Source organism: Echinops telfairi, unplaced genomic scaffold (genome assembly GCF_000313985.2).
Source record: "Echinops telfairi isolate 266 unplaced genomic scaffold, ASM31398v2 ScPeMD7_2;HRSCAF=8, whole genome shotgun sequence".
Lineage (NCBI taxonomy): Eukaryota > Metazoa > Chordata > Mammalia > Afrosoricida > Tenrecidae > Echinops > Echinops telfairi.
In genome coordinates, this window is record NW_022103898.1 from 21519111 (window position 1) to 21543162 (window position 24052).

The 24052-nt window shown below is 46.5% G+C and overlaps 1 protein-coding gene across 2 annotated transcripts in view; it reads left to right on the forward strand.

The window, feature by feature from the left end:
* Positions 1–3226: 3226 nt before the first annotated feature.
* Positions 3227–24052, forward strand: part of APPL2 (adaptor protein, phosphotyrosine interacting with PH domain and leucine zipper 2) — a 62816-nt gene continuing 41990 nt past the window's right edge. For both annotated transcript variants that reach the window (XM_030885314.2, XM_045290219.1), the window contains exons 1-2: positions 3227–3352; positions 12543–12641. In XM_030885314.2, coding sequence (XP_030741174.1) covers positions 3299–3352; positions 12543–12641 — 153 coding nt within the window. In that variant the 5' untranslated portion in view covers positions 3227–3298. The remainder of the gene's footprint in view (positions 3353–12542; positions 12642–24052) is intronic.

Consider the following 24052-nt stretch of genomic DNA (forward strand, 5'->3'; position numbering starts at 1 on the left):
GGATGGCAGCCTAGTTTTGGACATCACTGAGCAGGTTTAACCTGTTCTCTGGCTTACTATAGAAACCATTATCAGTAGGGTGTAAACCCCACCTACGGGGACCAACCTGATGGTTGCAAGCCTTTAGGGAGATGTAGCCTATTGTCCTTAACAGCAGGGAGCAGGCCCTTCTTGTGGTGGGACCAGACAGTAGTCTCGCAACTGAATGCCTTCAGGGAGGATGTCTCTAAGCATCTGACCTCCCAACATATACTGGCAAATAACCTCTAATGTTTGGCAAGTCTTTGGGGGAGACAAAGCTGGGAAAAGTCTCTTCATAATCCCACATTCTTCTTGGAGCAAGGTGACTTCTTTGGCTCTGTATAAGAGTTTAAATTTCTGAGCCCTAAGTTTGTGAATAACCCAAGGACACATACTCTGAGGAAGCTACACTATTAGAGGAAGAATGAGGCATCAAGATCGAAAGGAAGACTGAATTATCAACCTTCAGTGGATAGAGGACACAACCTTGCTTGCTGACATTGAGGTGGACTGGAAGCCCTTGCTAAGGAAGATCAAGAATCACAGCCTTCATTACGAATTACAATGTAACTCAATGTAACCCCCAAAAGATCAAACTCACTGTCATTAAGTCAATTCCCACTCATGACACTGTAGGGCAGGGTGAAAATGAGCATGTGGGTTTCAGGAGACTGTCGTTCTTTCAGGGGAGTAAAAAGCCTCATCTTTCTCCGGAGGACCAACTAGTCATTTCAGTCTGAATGAACTTGTGGTTAGCAGCTCCATCCACAACCATGATGCCACCAGGACTGCCTCGTGCAATATCAAGAAAACAAAACGTCTCCTAACTGAAGCAGGAGGTAACACCAGGATAAACAGGAAAAGATTGAGGTTGTCAAGGATCCTACCCTGCTTAGCTACATAATCAACAGTCAAGAGATAAATGACTCATTGCTTTGGCTAACTCTTTTGCGCAAGACCTGTTTAAAGTACTGAAGAGCAAGGATGTCACTGTAAAGTGGAACTGAGGAACAGAGATGAAGACGGACATAACTGGAAACTCCGAGAATTGCTTGTCAACTCCTTGAGGCTTTCTTCGAACCTGGAACATCTTGTTTCACTGGTTATCTTATCTGGCCTTGTCTGCTGCTGACCATTGGGATGTGCAGGGAAGCACGTGCAGGGCCCGGACCTGCTTCAGCTTCGTCCAAATGGGGGCTGCCTAGTTCAGACCCGGCCCAAACATTCACTTTGAGAACTAAGTGTGCCAACCCAAGCCAGGTATATTTCCAGTCGTCTCATATGCATATGAAAGCTGGACATTGAATTGGGAAGACAGGAGAAGAATCAATGCATTTGAATTATGGTGCTGGCGAAGAAGATTGCAAGCACCACGGACTGCCAGAAGAACAACCAGATCTACGCTGGAACAAGTACAGCCAGCATGCTCCTGAGAAGCAAGTGTAGTGAGCTCAGCCCCTGGAAAAGGACCCCTTGCTTTGTAAAGTGGAGGGCCCTCCACGAGATGGTTTGACACAGCGGCTACAACAGTGAGCGCAAATATAAGAACAATTGTGAGGATGGTGCAGGACTTGGAGGGGTTTGTTCTGGTTTCATAGGGTCTCTGTGAGTCGTAGGACCTAGGGCACCTAATGACAAAAACATGTTTGTGATAGACTTCAGCTTCCCCTAGAAGCCCAAAATCCATTTATGAATCTCTGCATGAATTCAGCCTCCATGGAGTTCCCTCTGACCATTAACTGGTGTGGCAGTTACATAATCTCCTGTCAACTTGCGAAGGGGTGGAGTCTAACCTGTCAATCAGGTCATAGCCAATGAAGCCTCTCTGTGAACATGGGCCTCTCCTGAGGATTCTGGGAACTCCTTTCTTCCTCCCTGGAGGTAGGACACACACTCTCTGCTTCATATTCGTAATGAAAAGACATATGGAGCTACGCTAGAGCCCTGGAGCTGGAGAAGCCATGTGCAGACCCACGCCAGCACTGAGATGCTTACACTGACACTGGATCCACAAGACTTTCTACCCACTGGCTTGTGATCTTCCTGCATTGGGTGTCATTGCATGTGTTCGTGAGTCTGATAAAAAATTTGTACATTGGTATCAGACATATGGGCTAATATCCGACTTAGGGACTTGGTCTAGACTGGACTGGGATATTTTCTCAATATTCAATTGCTCTTGTATATAAAACTCTTTCTTAGACACATGAGTGTCTATGAATTTGTATCTGTAGTCTACCCAGACTAATACAACTGGAAACGTGAATAGCTCTGTCCTCAAGCAGAACGCTGGATTACCCTCACTCCCCTGGCAGGTTCTGGGAGAAATGCTGTAGCCCTTAGGGACTTGCCTGGGTGTGCCCTTAAAGAAAATCAGGCTGCAGGGGTAGTATAACCAGGAGTCACATTCTCACTGCTTTGGTCAAATGGCCATCATCGATTCCCCCTTCCGTAGTCCCACCTATAACTGTGATGTATTGGCAGCAACCAATCCCACTCATCCTGTTATTCAGAGGGTTCAAAGAACAGACTTCAGGGCACCTAACAATATTTCCTATTTATGTCTGTGATTCTCTGCAAATTCTTGCAAGACATTTTGACCTGGTGCTGACAAGTCTTCCTCATCCAGATGATGTATCTGTCTTTTCCTGATTTTATAAATGTTCTCTGTAATGATAGCTGAGATTTGGGGGCTCTTTTGTGTCTTAAAACAGCTCTCAGCGATATTGAGATTTGAGGCACTGAGATTTGCCCAGAAAAAAAGTAGCATATTGAGCTTATGGTTTTTCTTATGTTAAAAAAAGTGGTTGCTGAGGGAAAGTAAATAATGCTGCTATCTTTGGGTAGCCACTAAAGGCTAAAGCCTTCCCTTTTTACCCAGGGGGGTTGTCCTCTTTAGAAATGATAAACACTGATTGGTACGCAAGCCCCAGGGCCTTTCCAGCCTGGGTCCGCTGATGCCCGTAGGAGCGGGGCAGCCACACTTCCGGTAGAGTCTGGGTCCGCGGACGGCCGCCGGAGCGGGGCAGCCACACTTCCGGTGTGCCGGCCGCACGCTCGCCACACTTCCTGTTGATCGGGCTCTGTGGAGGGCTGGCCCGGGAGGAGGGCGGGGCGGCCGGAGGGCGGGCCGTGGACACCGGCCAGGCGTGCGCGCGCGCTGGGCTGCCGCGGGCACGGAGCGTCCGCCTCGTCGCCCAAGCTTGGAGCACCCTCCGGGACCCCGCCTCCCGCTCTCCGTCCTTCCGTCGCTCCCTCGGCCAGGCCGCGCAGCATCATGCCCGCCGTGGACAAGCTCCTGCTGGAGGAGGCGTTGCAGGACAGCCCGCAGGTACCTCCCGCCGCTGTGGCCGCCCTGGCCGGCGGGGCTGAGGCCGTGGAGGGCCCTCCGGCCCCGGGAGAGAGGCCGCGCCCCCGTCCGCCACCCCTCGGGGTGCCTCCCTCCAGGGTGCCTCGGGGCTGCAAAGGGGGCGGGCCTGGCCCTGCGGCCGCGAGCGGGGACCCCCCCGGGAGAGCAGGAGCACCCGGGAAAGCCGACCACGGCGGGGGTCGTTGTGTCAGGACCCCGCTCCAAAGGCTGCCCGGGCCAAACCCTTACTAGCCGAGAGTTTGTCAATTTCCTCTCTGCCTCAGTTTTGTCACCCGTGTTGTTAGGTGCCACGCAGTCGGCTCCCACCCATAGCGACCCTGTGCACAACAGAGTGCAACCTCGCTTGGTGCCGTCCGTAAGATAGAATAGTCCCAGCCTCGTGGGCTCGCCAACTCCCAACCCCCTGGAACTGCCTCGGTGCGTTTCCAAGACTACATTTTCACCGGAGTAAAAAGCCTTGTCTTTCTCGCACGGAGGGCCTGGGGCTTTCGGACTGTGGTTGTTGGGGTTAGCAGTACAACTTGTAACCCATGTGCCACCAGGGCTCCTTATGGGTGCCAGGAGTATTAAATACAAAAATGCCTGTCAAGCTGTTAGTGGACAATGGCTTGTTAACAGTCGGGACAGTATTATTATTACTAATAGTACAGTACTACAGTTCCTACTGCCCCAGAATGGGCAGTGGAGAACCAGGATCTCCTTCTCAGCAGGGCCAGACACCCTTGGGACTGTTTTCCCATCAGTGAGGAGAACATTAAGGTACCTGCCCCATTTGCCACCTAGGGAAACTTCCTTAGCTCACTTGAGATGTCAGCCAAATCCTTAGAGCTCTACAGATGAAATTTATTATACGTAAATATAGCAAATGAGCGAGCCTGGGATGCTATTAGTTGATAACGGCCGCTATCCTTGGGGAACTTTTGTTCTCTTTGATTTAACAGCTCCCCAGCTTCTCTGCTCTCCTCCTGGTTCATATCCTTGGGCTATTTAAATAAGCCCCTCTTCCCTGGGCACCTCGCCTCTGAAAAAGAGAATAGAGAAGCCTGTTTTTTTTTCCACACTTTCCCGTCTTTTCCAGTTCATTTCCTTTTATCTCCTCAGTGAGTTGTGCCATCCAGGTGATCTTTGAGAGATTTGTCTATGCCCAGCAACCTCTCACTAGTTCGGAATAAGTAGTCCAAAAGGCCAGGTACTTAGTTTTTTGCACCCCTTTCTTTGGGCTGCTATTGTAAAGTCAGCAGTTCAAAACCACCAGCTGCTCTGAGAGAGAAAGATGAGATTGTCTACTTCCGAAAAGCATTACCATCACGGAAACCTACTAGGGCAGTTCTATACTATCCTATAGGATCGCTGTGACTAAGAATTGACTCGATGGCAGTGAGTTTGGTGTTTTTGTTTTGTGTAGGCAAGGCACTGTGAACCAACTTTGATGACACATGCACACACACGCATCCCAACCCCACTCCCCTTCTTGGAAAATCACATCCCCTGCTCTGATTGGCTTTTCAGAGTCTCGTATACAGCTCCAGCTGTCTGAGATTTTAATCAGAGGGCCACAGGACCTTGGTAGAAGGCATTTCATTTATCACCACACCTGTTGTGTGAAACCTGAAGATAAAAAGTGGAATTTTGAAAGCTCATTGTGAGCCTAGATTCCTGTTTGCTCTGTAGTTGGGGAGACAGATGCAAAAGTGCTGGTCCGTTGCCTTCTGAGCCAAACGTGGGGATGGCAGGGCCAGATTAGAGAGGCCACACCACCAGCACCTCCAAACCCTCCTCCCAGATCAATCACATCGCAAGTTGTCAGCTCGCCCTTAAATGAACCTTCACTCTTTCCGAGGGGCTGGAAGGATGTCAGCTGTCAGGAAATAGAGAAAGTGCTGGTGAGGGAGTGCTGGGTTTTCTGGCTCTGGCTTGAGTACTCACTGATCATGTGAGCTGGGCAAGCCATTTAGTCCCCACCCTGTGCTGGCTCAGTTTGCTCGGTTGCAGAACAAGGGACGTGGATCAGCCGATCTTGAAGGCACTCTGCAAGGGTTATTGCTCTGAACTTGTGTGTGAAAGAAGGGGCCTGAGACAGTGCCATTCCTGTTGCGGGTGCCTCTGAATTTCTCACTGCTTGTGAGACTTTACTGTCGCTCTGTAACCAAGGAGAACTCAGCTCTCGCTTACTGTTTGGCACGGATGCCAGTGTTAAGGAGGGGGATTGATAATTATCAGATCATATTAGGGTGAGTCTTTTCATTGGGACATGTGCCTCATTGCTGCTGCTACTCCCAAAGTGGCTCCTACGCTTGGAACTAGGTGGTATCTAATCCAACTCCATCCTCCGTGTAACAAATAAAAAACACCTGCAGATGCCTGTAGCATGTGGTGTCCGTGCCAGGAAGGGTCCCTAAGTGCTTTCCGTATCCTCACTCATTTAATCCGACAGTCATTTGAACAAGAGCCTCTATTAAAACTACAAGGAGCAAATAAATCGCCCAAGATAATGCACTCGACCGTGGCAGTGCCAGGAACCCCGGCAGCCTGCAGACACAGGGAGATTGCTCATGTGAACCCAGCTACCTAACACCTGACTTTTCGGTCATCAGGGACCTCAAACGTCTCACTCAATGACAAAGCTCTCAGAAGCCATCTCTTGTTTATTTCCTGCAGGTGTATGTAGTTATGAGAGTTGCTCCAGTAACTTGGTTTGCACATGACTAATGAACATAAAAGCTGCTGCAGGTGAGCCGAGCCATCCCAAAGAGCTGAAGAGCAAGTCAGCCAACCTTAGACACATCTATTCTTCTCCTCTTGCTTTTTTTTTAAAGGTAGTTTGCAGTCTTGCGCAACCGATTGTCAAACTAGTTAGTGTGCGTTGTTGTAAGGTAATTTGTCTGTCTCCATTGCTGTCTGTGAAGGGCTGCTGCTCACCAGCCACTGGGCGATGCTGGGCACGTAATGCTGAGTAAACCACAGTGGCTGCCCGAAGTGAGTCACAGTTTGTTCTTGGAGACAGGTGAACAGGACAGCTGTGATGGCACCCAGTCCATACGTCTTTGGGAGTGTACTCTCTTGTCCTGTGGAGTGAGCTGAAGAAATAAGGCCCATTCCTTTTCGTTCTTTCTTTCTAACTGGCATTGAGCTTTCTTGACTGTCACCTTTAAGGTAGCAGTAGAATACCAGGTCTTGCTCCTGCAGAACCCCTCAGAAAATAAAACCAAATGGATTGCCATCAAGTTGATTTTGACCCGTAGCCTTTTAGGACAGAGAAGAACTATAGGTTTCCAACACTTGTAACTCTTTAAGGGTGGGGAACCCCTCATCTGTCTCCCAAGGAGAGTGGCTGGTGGTTCGAACTACCGACCTTGAGGTTAGCAGCCCAACATACAACCCACTACTGCTACCAGGGCTTCCTTGGAATAACTGCCAAACAGAAAAAAACAAACTCACTGCCGTTGAGTAGACGACCCACTAGGGCAGGGCAGAACTGCCCCAGTGGATTTCCAAGACTGCAACTTTCTACGGGAGTAGAGGACCAAGAAATTACAGGCTCAGTTCTGAGATTATTCAGTGATTGATTAACCAAGATATAAACAATCCTCCTCGCCATCCGGATCAGACCTTTCCTTATTCAGGCACGATGCCTCCAAACGTAACCTGGTTGATTTTGTCTTCATAGCCGAGGGCTTTGCTCCGGTTCTCTTGGTTCATGACACTTGTGTGAGTTGTAGATTCGATTCTGCTAAGACGTTTCCTCCACCACCCTATGGGCATACTGCTGTTAAGTGTGGTCCAGTTGATTCAGACTTATAATGACCCCATGTGACAGAAGAGAACTGGCCCATACGGTTTTCTTAGCTGTCATGTCTAAGGGCACAGTCCATTAGTTCTTTTCTTTTGTGGCGCGCGCGCGCACACCCCCTTCCCCACCCCCCACACACACAAAACAAACTCACTGCCATTGAATCAATTCTGACTCATAGTGACCCTATAGGACAGAGTAGAACTGGCCCTGTAGTTTTCCAGGACTGTAACTTTTCGGGAGTAGAAAGCTTCATCTTTCTCCCTTGGAGCTGCTGATGGTGTGGAACTGCTAACCTTGTGACTAGCAGCCCAACACATAACTCAGGGCTCTGCTACACGTCTTAGCAACTGTTGGTTGCCGTTGCCTCTACACGTGATTTGCACGTGTATCGTTTTGACTTTTTGTGGGGTTTTGAGCAAGGAACGTACCTGTGGCTGGTCCTTGGTCTCATTCTCGTCTGTATGGCTCAGCATCCCCATTTGTCCCAATAAAGTTTTCACAGATGTGCTGTGGGGCATGTGAATATCAGAACAGCAGTGGAGGTTGCTGGGGACATTTTTTCCAGGGGCGATAACTACCTTGTTAAATGAGGAAGAGAATACTGGCAATTTTCTGCCAGATCCAGAGGGTGTGTCCTGGTGTGCATGTGCAGAGTACAGGCTGGGAGGTATTGTGGGCTCAGTTCCAGACCACCGTAATAAACAGATATCAAAATAAGCAGGTCACATGACTTTTTTGGTGTTCCACTGCAAATAAAGGCTATATATGTACACTACGGTGTCTTCTAAAGGAGCCCTGGTAGTGCTCTGGGCTAGACATTGGGCTGCTAACTGCAAGTAGTTGTTCAAACCCACCAGCCACCCCTACAGAAAAAGATGAGGCTGTCTGCTCCAGTAAAGATGTACAGACTTGTAAACTCTGTGTAGGGTCGCTGTGTCAGAATGAACTCAATGGCAGTGTTCTTTGGGTGTAGATCAGCATTTTCCCCAGGGGGCAGCATTGCCCCCTGGGAGGCTCTGGAATGATCCAAGGTGGCAGTAGTGGTAAAGGAAGTGGGGGTGAGGTGCTGGGGGTCCGGGAGGGTTGTAAAAGTAAATTCCTACTGGATTGTGGGGTATAGTACAAAAGTTTTTAATTGCCAAAGGGGTGCTGAGAATGTTTTTCTGAAAAGGGGGCAATAAGACAAATATAAGGGGGACCCCCTCTCAAAAAATGGTCACAGTGAATTTTTTCGTAAAAGCCGTTTTGCTTGAACCTAGGTTTTAGTGATGGCCAATTTAAGAGAACATGCAGTTGTGAGCTTTTACTGCTGGGGGGAAAATGCCGCAGAAACTGTTGTGATGTTGAACACAGCTTACAAGGACAGCAAGGAGTTTTCTATGGGGAAAAACTCAAGTGTATTAGTGGTTTTCTCATTTCAAAAAAGGTGAAATGTTGATTGATGACAGACCTCATTCTGAACGTCCATCACCTTCCCAAACAGACGAAAATGTTGACTAGTGCATTTGGAGTTCATTCCACCAGGTCAGACTATTATTCAAGCTTTCTATTTAGAGGTTCTGAAAAGATTGCATAACAGTGTGCGACAAAAGAGCCTCATTTGTGGCAGACGGGGGACTGTTTTTGCCACCACGCCAATGCACCTACTCACGCAGCCATGTCAGTCCACCAGTTTTTGGCAAAAACAGCATGCCTCTTGCCCCACACACCTGACTCACCTGACCTCGCTCTGTGGAACTTCTTTTTGTTTCCACAAATGAAGAGGGACATGAAAGGACAGTGATTTGACAACGTAGAAGAGGTGAAGAAAAAAATGAGGGAGGTCCCGTCAGCCATCCAAACAGATGAGTGTGAAAAATGTTTCCAAGAATGGAATCACAGATTTGAGAACTGTATTTAGTGTAATGGAGAGTACTTTGAAGGTGATAGGGTTGTTTGTAAAAAAATGTTAAAACATCACTTTGAAAATAAAAATTCCGGTTTCTGGTGGGGAGTACTCCTTGTAAACTTGTAAACTTATGGGGAACGATATAGGTTACTGGAGCCCTGTTGGTGCAGTGATTAAAGTGCTCAGCAGTTCAAACCAACCCACTACAGGAGCAAGATATAGCCTTGGAAAGCATATGGCGCACATCTATGCTGACCTGTGTGGCCAATATGTGTCAAAATTGACTACAGCCACAGATGTGTGCATGACAGGCTTGCTATAGGGTTAACATGAAACCATGCTTGTAGAGCATTTACTACTTGGCATCTAATAAGCAATCAATAAAGTTCATCATCATCATCATCTCTGCGATCACTGTATGAACACTGATAACCTGCTTCAGTAAACCTGGCAGATTAGTGCCAAAGCCTAGATTTGAATCCTCTACTGACAGTCTCAGGATCATCACAGATCCTTTGAAAAGACAGATGATTCTCATCACCTGTGAATCTCAGTACCCAACACAACGTTTCAGTTCATGTTAAATGAAAGCAAAGATGAATGAATGAATATTGAATACAGAGCCCCGCCCCCATTAACAATGTTCAAATATTTTGAAGAGCTATGATAGGGAATCCTAAAACAGTGTTTTTCACCTACCAGCCGAGCCTCATTAATGAATTACGAAATCCCATGGGTCACAACCAGCATTTTTGTTTGCGAACGGCTAAACCAGCATTAGATGAAATCAAACCTGACAATGAAATCAAACAAAACAGAAGCGGGGAGGGGGAGGGAGATCAGTGATAAACAGTGTTCATTCAGCTCTTGATAAAAAATGAATTTCTGGCTGTGGAATATAAAAATGTTTCAAAAGTGCTGTTCTCAGAAACTCCTCGTACATAGTGAGCTATTATATGGTGATGTTTCTGCTCTTGTTGAGAACGTGTATTAAAAATGATCTTACACTCTGTTACCTTATTCATTTACTCGGTTCTTCTGTTGATAAGGATTGTACTGAAGACATCCTCTTATCTGCAGTTAACGTCTCCCCTTAAGGCCACTGGGCAAAGCCAGAGCTTGCTGTTCTGTTGTCAGGGTGCCAGTGTGTGTGGAATGAAATCAGGGTGGGAGTGGGTGGACGTAGGGGGTGGGATGGGGTGTGCGGAGACTCTTCAAATGCCTAAGTTCCTATTCCAGTTCTTTGGGGTCAGTGATTGCTCACTTGCCTCATGTAGGTCAGAAAAAGATCGAAGGAACTGAAATTTTTATTTGCAGGGAAAGAGTGAGCTTTAGTGTCTTGTGTGTAATGTACTTTTTTATCACCTCGGTAAGGGCATTTCCACAACTTATTCTCCCCTTCAAGCCTAATGGGTTCTCTTCAGACGTGAAGATCCCATTATAACGAAAGCAGTAGCTTACAGGCCTATTAGCAAATGGCCTTTGGGAGATAAGGGCTCATGTAACTCCTCAGTGGCTCCTCAGACACCTTGTGAGACATCATCTCCCCCTTAGTGTTTTGTGGGGGCCAGGCCGCCACGGGGTTGAAACCATAATTGGCGAATGGCCTTGCGGGCAGCTGGTAGAGCACTGAGCAGTCTTCACCACGGAACCGCTGCCTTGTTCCCAGGGCCTGGAGCTGGTGGGTCCCGGGTTCTTGACATTTCTTGCACAGGAGTTTGAAAATCGGTTGCCTGGAAAGGTGACCTTAAACAAACTCTGGCACATTTCATACATTGGCTTATTCATCCTTAAAAAGCCGTGATGAGTCTGTCAAACGCTTTAAGGCACAGCCAAAATCAAGAACATTATGCTCAGCAAAGTTAGTCAGTCTCACAAAGATAACTATTTTATGATGTATTATTATAAAGGAAAATCAAGAAAAATAAAAATGTTTTTCATACCGAAAGAGAAGATTTTAAAGACTACAATGAGGTCAGGTTAGTTCAGAGAGGTGGAGAGACAGGGATATATGGAGGAAAGGACGGTGGGAAAAGAAGAAGAAATTGTTCTCCAACACACACATACCCCAAGAAGAAGAAGAAGAAACCACATATAAAGGTTAATGAGATACTGCTCCCTAGAGTATGTTTTTCTTTGTATTAAGAATATTTCACAAACAAAAGGGGAAACTATATGGAAATAAATAAAAAACAAATTTAATTTTTCCTAGAAAGTGAGGGGTCACAGTCTTAAAAGCCCTGTAGATTCCTTACCTATTGTGATAGTTATATAATCTGTTGTCAATTGGAGAGGATTAAGAATGAAGGGGTGGAGTTTAGTCTGTCAGTCAGGTGGCAGTTTGATGACCTCATTTGGAGGCACTAAGGAAATAAATAGCTTGCTGGAGGTGGAACACACGCTGACTCTCTGGAAGACATTGCAGCTGACAAGACACATGGAACTATGCTAGTGCCCTGAGCTGGGGGAGCCATGCGGAGACCCCTGCCAGCGCTGAGATGCTTACAACCCCACTGGATCCACAAGACTCCCCACCCACTGTCCTGTGATCTTCCTGCGTTCGGCATCATGGCATGTGTTTTATGAGTCTGAAGAGGACTTTATAGATTAGTATTGGACATATGAGCTAATATCGGACTTCCTGACTTGATCTGGACGGGGCTGGGATGTTTTCTCCGTATTCAGTTGCTCTTGTATGTAAAGTTCTTTCTTACACATGAGTGTCTGAATTTGTTTCTCTAATATTCCCGGACTCACACTGCTCAGACCTAAACGCTGGTCCAAGTGGCTCCAAAAGGCGGAAAAGGAAAACTGAAAGTGACTTGGAGCTTTGGTGGCTTAGGGACTGTCGTTTCCTCAAAAGAACGCACGGCACATTCTGGCGAGATTTGCAGAGTTGTGGCAAAGCAGACAGGTGGCTGGCTACCTCCTGATGGGATTGTGCCCCCCACCCCACCCAATGCTGGAGTCCTGACCAGCATGACCCAGGGCCTCGTGTTCAGTGCGTGCCTTGGACAGGATAGGTTGCCCTTTGAGGTGGGAGAATTTATTGGTGCGTAGAAAAGGGGCCAACTCTGCGCTGCATCATCTGTAAGGGATCTGGAGTCGGAATAGCAGTCCTGTAGGGGAGGGCGGAACTGTCCTGCGAGGGCCTGAAACTGAAACTGTTTAAAGGAGTAGAAAAGCTCCTCTTTTTCCCATAGAGTGGCTGGTGGTTTCAAACTGCTGACCTTGCTTTTAGGAGCGCAGTGCATAACCACTATGCTACCTGAAGGATTAGAAAGGAACTGTAAGGCTCTAAGAATCAACTCGTCTTTGTGTTTCAACAAGAGACAAATGTCTGAGAACTAGCAAGCACCTCCTCGCCCCGTTTCTGTGGGGGTGGGGGTGGGGGCCGTGCGTTTGGTCTCCTTTAGAACTTTTCCATCGAGAATTAAAACTGACCTCCTTTCTTATCATCTGTCTCACAGACTCGTTCCTTACTGAGCGTTTTCGAGGAAGATGCCAGCACCCTCACGGACTACACCAACCAGCTGCTCCAGGCCATGCAGCGTGTCTACGGAGCCCAGGTAGCCCCCGCTCCCTCCCCCATCGTGAATTTTTCTCTGAAAGCCGGAAAAAAAAATCGGGGTCAAAAAACATGATCTAAAATTTTTGAAATAAAATTAGGATGCCCCCCCTCCCCTTCTCTGGATTCAAAACACTAAGCAAGGTCTTTTGTTCATTGCTTCAGAACAAGGATATTTTTCCTGTAACTAGAACCCATCAGGGGGGACTGCATAACTGCTTGCTTTTTTAAAATAATCCAGCCTCAATGGACACATTTGAGTTCCCTCTTTCTGCTGGTGATCCCGTGGGATTGGCCCTGGAGACGAGCTCTTTGCCTGTCTCAGAAAGGGGCGGTCTTAGGGGTCGCTGTGGGTGGGGAGAGATGGTTTCCTACTGCTTCCTCTGAGCCGCAGCGCTGCCACCATTGGGTGGTTTCATCGTTTGGAGGAACAAATAGCTCTGGCCCGAAAAACCAGAGACAGTAAGTTGCTGAGTAGCAAGCGTGAGTCATTCCAAGCTCAAGAAGTGCCTGTGTTTGTCACTTCCTAAGCGAAGACTGGCGAGTCTACAACAGTGCATCCTGCTGCCGCCCATCTCAGCGTGGCAGCTGCTCATTCTCAGCGTTGATTCCTTGCTGAGGGAAAGCTGTCCGTGCGGAACTGTTACTTCTTCCCATTGATGGGAATCCAAAGGGATCTAACATTTAATAGGACGTAGCCCTTTTTTTGCGTTTAACTTCTTATAATTCACATATCAATCATATTAAGAAGAGTTGCACAATTATCACCACAACCAATTTCAGGACATTGTCTTCTCAGACTCATTAAGTCCCCATTACCCCCAGCTTCCCCTGCTGTGCCCCGAGGTAAATATTAATCCAGTCATTGTCTCTAGGGATTAGCTAGTCTGGATTTCATATGCAGAAAATTATACAAACACAAACCCAACAACAATGGCAAAACAAAACAGGGAAAAACCAATCAAAGAAAAGCAGAAAATATTAAAACTGAAACTACTTTAAAATGGGTCAAAAGGGAGTTCAAATAATAAGATGTTATATTTTGATTTAACTACAGCAGCCACAGTCGTCTTTACTTACAGTGCTCTCTCAGCAAGGCTATTTACAACCCTGGACGATGATCAGAGGGGTGTCACTGGAGGCTTACTCCATGTGGTGACCCTGTAAGTAGGTTTGGGTTTTCACTGCCATCCATAGCCCTTCTGCAAGCTAGGTGTTCAGAGTTCAAGCCGATACCATTTCTGCTTTCAGATTTGGATTTATTGTGTATAATCCCTGGATCACACAGACTGGTGTGCTTCTTCCATGTTGGACTTGGCTGATGCCTCTCTTAGATGGCTGCTTGTTTGAAGACAAGCCTTTAAGACCCCAGACACTGTTCTTCTTGATGGCTGGGTACCCTCCGGTTTCTTCACCACACTTAGGTATAGCACACATAAGATCTCATCATGGGGGCAAGTATTGAGTAGGGCCATGTCATAAGAACTAATTGCTCTTAGATTGGGGCTAGAAGTAAGTGTGAGCACAACATCCTTTCATATCTATGGTTTACATATGTCTGTGGTTCACTTTAGGGACATCATTATTACGTATCATCCTGATAGAGAACATATATTGTGGTGTGATACAATACTATATATATATATAGTGGTGTGATACAATAGAGAACATTATAAAACACTGTTAAAAAAATTATACATGGAGGGAGTGGGGAGCGGGGAGGGAGGGGAAAAATGAGGACCTAATGCCGGGGGCTTAAGTGGAGAGGAAATGTTTTGAGAATGATGCGGGCAATGAATGTACAAATGCGCTTTACACAATTGATGTGTGTATGGATTGTGATAAGAGTTGTATGAGCCCCTAATAAAATGAGTTTAAAAAATGAAAAAAAATTATACGTGTATAGGCTGGCTTTTCAGACAGCAATTCATGATTTTTTTTTTAATGTGTGAGAGAAAGTTTTATATCAAGAAGTAATTGTATATCAAGCAAAAATCCCAGCCCAATTCAGATCAAGTCCATAAGTCTGATACTAGTCCATCAGTCTGACACTATTACATAAGTCCCTCTTCAGACACACACAGCAACATGCCTTGATGTAGAATGCAGGAAGATCACAGGCCGGCGGGTGAACAGTCATGTGGATCCAATGGCGATGGCCACATCACAGGCTCACAGCAGCCAGGGTCCATCAGCAGGAAGGGGAAGGCAGAGAGAGAGCTTCCCAGGGCCCTCCTTATGAGAAGGCCACCCCCACAAGGAGGTACCATCAGGCTGTGACCTGATTGACAGGCCAGACTCCATCCCTACACTTTAATTTGTCAAGTTGACATGAATTTATGTAACTACCACACTCTGTCACTGGGTAAATGTTGCCATTTTGATCCTAAACAGTTGATTTTTCTTTTTTTATTGTTTTATCTTATTGGGAGCTCTTACAGATATTATAACAATCCATAATTAGATCAAGCATAATTGTACAATTGCTGCCACCACCAGTTTCAAAACATTTTCTTCTTGAACTCTTTGATATCAGCTCCCCTTTAACACCCAGGAACACTTATTATTGTAGTATATATTATGACTTGTACAGATTAAACGCTTAAGTGACTGGACATTATTTACACTAACAATAGGGATTCGTGATAGGGCAAAACTTTACATACCACTCATTTACAGAGGCAGAGCCCTGCCCGCCAGACGTAATGTATATCTTAAGAAACAAAACCTCTCGGTGCCATCGAGTTGATGCTGACTCAGAGTGACCCTGTAACAAAATTGATCTTAAAGACCACTCTGATGGAGGAGACCTTGCCTAAGCTGGGTCAGTTTCTCAATATGGGGGAGAAGTAGGACCGACCATTCCGTTGCTGCAACAACTGAATAAAACATTGTGCTAGGTCACCCCAAATCTACAGACATTATTACAAGAGTGCTAAATGGACCTTATTGGAAATGAAAGTCAAGGTGGAGGGGAGGGGGCATGGATGACCGGAGAACGTGATTACACTTCTCTTGGTGGATAAACCCTTTGGAACCTTTCATTGGGAAAAAGCGCTTAACAATACTTATCCCAAGGGGAGAATAAGCCTGGTACAATGTTCCCAACTGGACACTTTTAACTCCGTGTCTAGTCAGCCCTTATAACCAGGCCGTGGCTGTAGACTAGTGGGACTCCAGACTCTGCCCTTTTCAGGTGCACGTCATCCTGCATAGGCCACACCAGAAAGATTCAATGTGGGAACCCCACTAAATGAACTGGATTTTACCTCAAACTCACCTGTTGCAGATTTGTGGTACTGACATACTCCCTTGGACCTAAGGCCAAAAGCCCGCGTGTGTGAAGAAGCAGATGACTGCTGTCCCGCGGTTATGGAATTGGTGATCTTTGGCCTAGGTTCAGATCTCTTGCTTTGACCATTGGTGGCCAATGCATGGTGTCCTGAGACTACCCTATATTTGCTATTCTAATAGTACGTGGCTCTTAACCCTCCTCGTACTACTGCCCTTGTCATCCTGGGCATTCGTTCATTCTCAGGAGCTCTGTGGCACAGCACTCAGCAGCTTATCACAAGGTGGGTGATCAGAACGTAGCAGCAGCCTTGCGCAGTGAACTCTCCCCGCCCAGAGAACCCAGTGTGCGGTTCTGCTCTGCCCTGCGGGGTCACAATCAGTTGGGCTTGACACAGCAGCAGCGGATCGTTTTCAGTCACGGATCGTTGAATGATTGTATGTGATGGATGAACTGTTCCCCGTTCCCAGGGTAGGTCGTTTTTCTGAGAGAAGCTAGGCAGTGAGCAAGATAAATCTATACAGTACATGGTGTTGTCTGGTCTGATCCATCCGGACCGTGGGGATGATGCCGGACCAGGCAAGCGTTGTGTGTGACGTCACCGCGAGCCGAGCGCCCACTCAACAGCAACTGATAACAGTAGATAGAGCAGCGGTTCCCAACCTGTGGGTCTCTACTTCTTTGGGAATCAAATGACCTTTTCACAGGGTTCTCAACCTGTGGGTCTCTACTTCTTTGGGAATCAAATGACCTTTTCACAGGGTTCTCAACCTGTGCGTCTCGACCTCTTTGAGGATCAAATGACCATTTCACGGGCCGCCCAATTCACAGCAGTAGCAAAATGACAGCGATGAAGTAGCAACAAAAATAATGTTATGGTTGGGGGGTCACCACCACATGAGGAACTGTTTGACAGGGTCGCAGCATTAGGAAGGTTGAGAACCACTGATATAGAGGGTCAGCCACTAAAAAGTCCTGTGGGGCAAAAACTGATGAGTCTTGTGAAGAAATCTCCTGGGCAGGTGAGTGGGACTGGAGGCTGAATACGATCACCTGGAGACACCCAAAGAGAAGCCAGTGGACTGCTGCCAAGCTACCCAGAAGAGAAGAACTAGGTTTGATTATTCTCGCTGATAGATGAACTGATGGGGCTACTTCCATGTCATGGAAGATACTTTTATTTCATTTTGTGTAGAGGTAGACATAATTATTCAAACCATTTTTATGAGCGAGACAGCTTGAAAATATAGTCATTAATCCCTACATAATATTTGAGAAGAATGAGAAAGATGGTTTTGCAAGGTAGCAAACGTCTTGTTAAGAAACTATTATTCGTGACTGTTATTTGGATTGTTGTTGTTGTATGCGAGTCTGTTGGGACGCATAGCGATCTAATATGACAGAGTAGAACGACTCCATAGGGTTTCCTAAGCTGTACTCTTGTTGTTTTTAGCTCTTTATTGTGAATGGGGTGAGGGTTTACAGCCAATCAGCTTTCCATTAGCCAGTTCACACCCATTGTGTCTCCTGTCATTGATTGCAGTCCATGTGGCTTCGTTTTCCCTCGTTTCTCTTCTCCGTCCCTCCTCTCCTCACTTGTCTGAACTCTGTTCTTGGGTCCCTGCTGCCCTTTCGCTCACACATCGTTGTTTATTCTCAGGACCTCCCTGGGGTTATTGTTCACCTTTCAGACCTGGCTGTTGTTGGGCTGAACACTGAGCCACACAGGTGAGTTCCGTTTCAGCCCTACAGGGTGGTTAGGGCCTAGTCTCGGGAGTCCCTCCCATCTTGATCTGGCCAGTAACCCTGCTCTTCCTGGTGTTCGCTCTGAGGTTTGTGCCACCATGTTCACCCACTTTATCCAGGACCTTGTAATATGATCCCTTTTAGAGTTGTTGGTAGTGGAAACTGGTCACCATCCAGAGTCGTGGAGGCCCATGTTCACATGGTGCATTCGTCTACTGGACTGATTGATTCCATGTCTCTTCAGTTCTTTACCCATCTTTCCCCTGGACAGGACGACGGCACTAGTTCACCTTAGCTGACCCCTCGGCTGCTACTCAGCAGGCTGTGTAATTGGTACGAGCGCAGACCTGCAGGTCCTTTCTCCCATGGAGCAGTGGGCACGTTCCAACTGCTTACTGCTAGTTAGCAGCTGAGCAGTTAACCGCTGTGCCCCCGCCCTCCTGACATCAGATTGCTAGGATAGGCTGTGGTTTAGGATAAAGAACAGTATGGACTATGCAGCGGGAATCATGCATCTTCAACTTTGTAGAAAAGACTTTGCGGGTCAATAAGTGCTTGGTTGTTGTTCTTTTGTTAGGTTCTGTCAGGTCGGTTCCGACTCAGCAACCCTGTGTACACCAGAGCAAAACCCTGCCGGTTCCTTCACCGTCCTTACCTTTGCCGTCGTTTTTTGCCCATCGTTGCAGCCACTGTGTCAGGCCATCTGTTCCAGGCCCTTCCTCTCTCACTGCTCTTCCACATGATGTCCTTCTCCAGGGCTGGTCTCCCCTGATAGAGCTACAACGTATGTGAGGAGATGATGTCTTGCCGTGCCTCCTCTCTCCCAAGGAGAATCCTGGCTGTACTTCTAAGACAGATTTGTTTGTGCTTCTGGCAGCTCATGGCACTTTCCTTATTCTTCGCCAGTACCACAGTTCAAATGCATTGATTCTTCTTCGGTCTTCCGTATTCAGTGGGATTATAGAAACAGAATAACTCACTCTGCTATAAACTCGGTGAGTTTATAGTTGAATTGGGCGAGAGACAAGAATTGCCAACGAGTGTTAGGAGAGTAAGGAGAGAAGGGTCATCAGCCCAGGGGGTTTACCCCGGGCACCGAGAAGGAAGATGATTGTGATCACTGAGATTTCTTGAATGCTTAGCAGCTTCTGTGCAAACATTGATTCCACGGCTTTTACACTGATGATCACATATATTTCCGAGCAGTTCTGTAATGAGGGCCTTGCTATTCCCATTTTATAGGTCAGGATTCCAAGGAATGTGGAGGTGAGTAAGTTGCCCACATCTGCCCAGTTAATGCATGATCAGGCCATCCTGCAGAAGCCCAAGCCACAGTCTTATCACTCAGCATGGGGAGGGTGGCCTGAGCCAGAGGGTGGCTGGATCTCAGGAGAGTTCAGGAGGCAGGTTGGTGGCACAAAGAGGAAGGGTGAGTGCTGAGTGAGGGACGAATCAAGAATGACGTCCAGGTCTTTGAAAGGAGCAGGGGGTGGGGTGGGGTGTGTGTGTGTGTACATGCTTCAGGGAGTAGGATTGCAGGTCATAATCAAAAGGCTGATCTTCGAGGTGTCCGTCAAAGGTAGCACAGTGGGGTACGTCTGCATCGCACTGCTAATCGCAAGGTCGGCATATCGAAAGGACCAGCAGCTCTGCAGAAGAAAGGTGAGGCTTTCCGTTCCGTAAGGAGTTACCGTTTTGGCAGTTCGAGGTAGCTATGAGTCAGCATCGACTCAGTGGCAGTGAATTTGCTTTTTTTATGAGACGTCAAAGGAGCCCGCGTGTGTAGTGGGATACGGGTCAGGCTGCTAAACCACCAGCCGCTCTGCGGGGGAGAGACGAGACTTTCTACTCCCGTGAAGGGTTAGGGTCTCGGAAACGCACTGGGGCATATTCTGCGCTGCCGCACAGGCTGCTATGAGTCAGAACCACCTGGAAAGCAGCGAGTTTGGTCTGTTTGTTTTGTTTTTTGAGATGAGACATCAAAATGGGAAACAGACCTTGAAAGTTAGATCCAGGGTTCAGGGTTGGCGATAGGTATTTGTAGTTGTAAACTATTTAAGTATACAGGTTCCAAGGGTTAATTAGCCCTGATGTAAACCAGCAGAAGAATCAAGCATCTTTTTGTGCTTGTGTTTGCTCGCTTGGTTAGATATTCAGAGAGATGAGTCCTCTATTATTTTTAAGCCCCTTTTATTCATATTACATTTTTGTATTTTTCCTGAATTATTCTAAATGCTAAAAAAAGGAAAAAGAAAATGTTACTGGGCTTGTTATTCCTGAGTTTATTTCCCATTAAATAATTATTGCCATTAAATGATGTGCATCCTATATGAGGCCTAAAAATGTCTTCAGGCTCAAAGGGCTATGTCGGCCACCCCCATGTCTCAGTTCTGCCAGAATCATTTACTGGGAGATAGCTACCCAACCCCTGTCCTCCTTTTTTCTTTTGAACCAAAAAGCTATGTGTTGCCAAAGTTAAGTGGGTCTTGCATTGTAAGAGGCTGTGACCAGCTTTTAATTCAGGTCACCTGACCGTCATGCGGGTTCTGCTGGCCTGAACCCCCTCCTGCCTCCTCGCTTCCTGCTGCAGGCACTAGTGAGGCCCCTGACCAGTCTGCCAAGCTCAGCCGCAGAGTCAGAGCAGCCGCCAGCCCCGTGCAGACCGACTAGGTCAGTTGATTTTCTGGATCTATGCGAAAGCTCAATGTTTTATTTTTAATTTAAAAAAGAAAACTTATTTCTGGCTTCCTTTTGTTCAGTTTGTTTTGAAATATATGTATATCAATATCTATCTATATATGTATATGTAATCACACAAAATTCACTCCCACTGAGTAAATTCTGGCTCGTTGTGACCCTATGTCCTATAGGCAGGAGGGAGCTGCCCCTGTGGGTTTCTGAAACTGTAACTCTTTACAGGAGTAGAAAGCCTCCTTGATGGCTGTTGGAGCAGCTGGTGGTTTCAAACTGCTGGCCTTGGGCTTAGTAGCCCAACTCTCAACTCCTAACAAGTACATTAGCAGAGATCATATGTGTGTGTGTACATGTATGTATGTGTAGTATATGTGCATATGCATATATATGATATAGAGTCATATATTTTTTTAAGTTAGTACTTCTCAATGTCTTCATGAAAGCTTTTCTCCCCCTACTTTGCGTCCATAGTTTACTTTCACTTTATCTTTAAATACTCTTCACCTGGACAGGTTGAATTAGATTAGTAGCATCTTTTGAAAGGCAGAGGAACTTAGCAAGATGTGGGTTTTTCCTTGTTACGTGTTTTTAAACCGGGTTTGCACTATTGATAAATGAGAAATATTCTTCAACGTTAGCGATTTGAGCCAGCCCACGGGGCACGTTTCCGGATCCTGACAGAGTGACTTCTCCCCCGACCTCGCGAGGGAAAAAGGAAGCGTGAGACACACACAGGAGAGTGAGCGGTTTTGCTGATGGTCGCTGCTTTCAAGGAAATCTGTTTGCCTGGAGCTCTGGAGTGAAGCTGTAGGCAGCAGCTATTTCCAGCATCTCCTGCTAGACCTTGGACTTGAATCTGGCTTCTTAGCTGCTCATGTGCTTTTGTGTGCATACAATGGGAACGCCACTGTGGGTCCTTCGCACGACGAAAGCAGCTTTCTCGCGCCCAACAAAGCCGAGCGCGGCTGCTGATACAGAGCTGCTGTCTACGTCCTTGGTTAAATCTACCCAGACTGCAGTGTGGACCTTCGATAATGATGACGCGTTTCAAATTTGTGTATCTGCCATAATTTTGTTTCTCTTTTTAAAAAAAACCCTAATTTCCTTTTTTTAGTCTTTGAAGAATGGAATTAATAGTCTCTCTCTTAGAATCTTCTCATCTCACTAGGTACACTACTCCTTCTCATCTCAGATATCTGGTCTCAGAGAGAGATATCCGGGGCAGAGGACGTGAACCAGATGGTCCTGGCCGTGGTGACCGGTGGCCGGAACTGCTGGTGCCTGTGGCTCCCTTCCCTTGTTTTCTCCTCCAGCTGCTGACGAACCGCGGCAGCTGGCTCTGTTAGTCAGGAGTGGATTTTCTGTTCATTTGTTGGGTTTCGCTTTCTTTTTCTTCTAAGTTATGTTTCTTAGTTTCCTAATACAAAGTGTCTTGACGTGGGAATCATGCATACGCCCTTTCCTTTCCTCCAGCCACGCCGGCCTAATAGACAAGTCACAGCTTCTCAACTGGGTAAAGACCGCTGCCTGGGAGAGGAGTGAAATACTTAGCAGGAAACATATACATGAGATTGGTATAAAAAGACAGTCTTTCTCCTTCTGAGTCATGATAATACAGTTGCCACGCTAAGCAAATTAATACCTACTGGGAAACAAAATCAGAGATGTAGGCCTAAGAGGGGGAGGGAAAACATGTGGGGAGCAGACAAGGTCAAACTGTGGGTGTGTGTGTTACTGTTTTGACCATGAATACAATTCAGTGACATTAATTACATTTTTCTTGTTGCATGGCTTAAACTCAAGAAAGGTGCACATCAGATAAGACAAAATAATAATTTATAAATTATCAAGGGTTCATGAGGGAGAGGGGAGCGGGGAGGGAGGGGAAAAAACGAGGACCTGATGCCAGGGGCTTAAGTGGAGATCAAATGTTTTGAGAATGATGAGGGCAATGAATGTACAAATGTGCTTTACACAATTGATGGTATGTATGGATTGTGATGAGTTGTATGAGCCCCTAATTAAACGATTACCAAAAAAAGTAAGGAAGACTGAAGAGGGATCCAGCATTTGCATTATTTTAATACATGCTTAGCGAAGAATACTGAAAGTATCGTACCTGCCCAAAGAACAAAGAGATCTGCCTTAGAAGAATACAGCCAGAGTGTTCCTTGAAGGGGAGGATGGCGAGACTTCCTCTCACGTACTTTGGACATGTCATTGGGAGGGACCAGTCCCTGGATAAGGACATCATGCTTGGTAAAATAGAAGGGCAGTGATAAAAAAGGAAGGTCTTCAAGGAGATGGATTGACAGTAGCGGCCACAACAATGGTCTCAAACATGAAAACTGTTATGAGGATGGCACAGGACGGGGCAGTGTCTCAGACTGTTGTGCGTAGTCCGTGGTGCCTCCAAGTGAGGTCGTCATGCTGTGACCTGATTGACAGGCTAGACTCCACCCCTTTGCAGACTGTCCGCAGCAGTCATGTTATTTAACTACCACCACTCTCTGTTTTTAAGAAAGATTCTTTAACCCAATCACTGTTGAAAGCAGGCATCCCCTGGTGGGGCGTTTCAAGGGCAATGTAACCCAGAGGGTTACTGAATCCCAAATGAAGGCCAAACAATAGTGGGATGAGAGGAAAGTAAAAAGAAACAGAGGAAAGAACTAGGAGGCAAAGGGCATTTACAGAGGTCTAAATACAGGCATGTACATATGTAAATATATTTATATACAATAATGGGGAAATCTATGTGCATATATTTATAGGTAGCAGATAGACAATGGGCCTCTACTCAAGTACTCCCTCAACACAGAGCACTTTGTTCTAATAACTTGGCATTCCATGATGCTCACCTTCCCGACACAATCGCTAAAGACAAAATGGGTGCATAAGCAAATATGATGAAGAAAGCTGATGGTTTCAGGCTATCAAAAGATATGGCGTCTAGGGTCTTAAAGGCTTGAAGGTAAGGAAGTGGCCATCTAGCTCAGAAGCAACAAAGCCCACATGGAAGAAGCACACCAGTCTGTGTGATCACGAGGTGTTAGTAGGATCAGGTATCAGGCATCAAAGACCCAGAACAAAAAAATCACCTTATTGTGAATGAGGGGGAGTGTGGAGTGGAGACTCAAAGCCCATCTATAGACAATTGGACATTCCCTTACAGAAGGGTCTTGGGGAGGAGACGAATCAGGCAGGGTGCAAAATAGCACCATTGAAACATACAACTTTCCTCTAGTTCTTTAATGCTTCCTCCCCACCCACCCACTATTGTGACCCTAATTCTTCCTTACAAATCTGGCTAGACCAGAGGATGTACAGTGGTACAGATAAGAGCTGGAAACGCAGGGAATCCAGGACAGATAAAACCCTCAGGACCAATATTGAGAGAAGCCATACCAGGAGGGGAAGGGAAAGGTGGGGAAAGAAAGGGGGAACTGATCACGATGATCTATATATAACCCCCTCCCTGGGGGACGGACAACAGAAAAGTGGGCGAAGGGAGACATCGGTCAGTGTAAGACATTAACAAATAATAATTTATAAATTAACAAGGGTTCATGAGGGAAGGAGGGTGAGGGAGGGAGGGGAAAATGAGAAGCTGATATCAAGGGCTCAGGTAGAAAGAAAATGTTTTGAAAATGATGATGGCAACATATGTACAAATGTGCTTG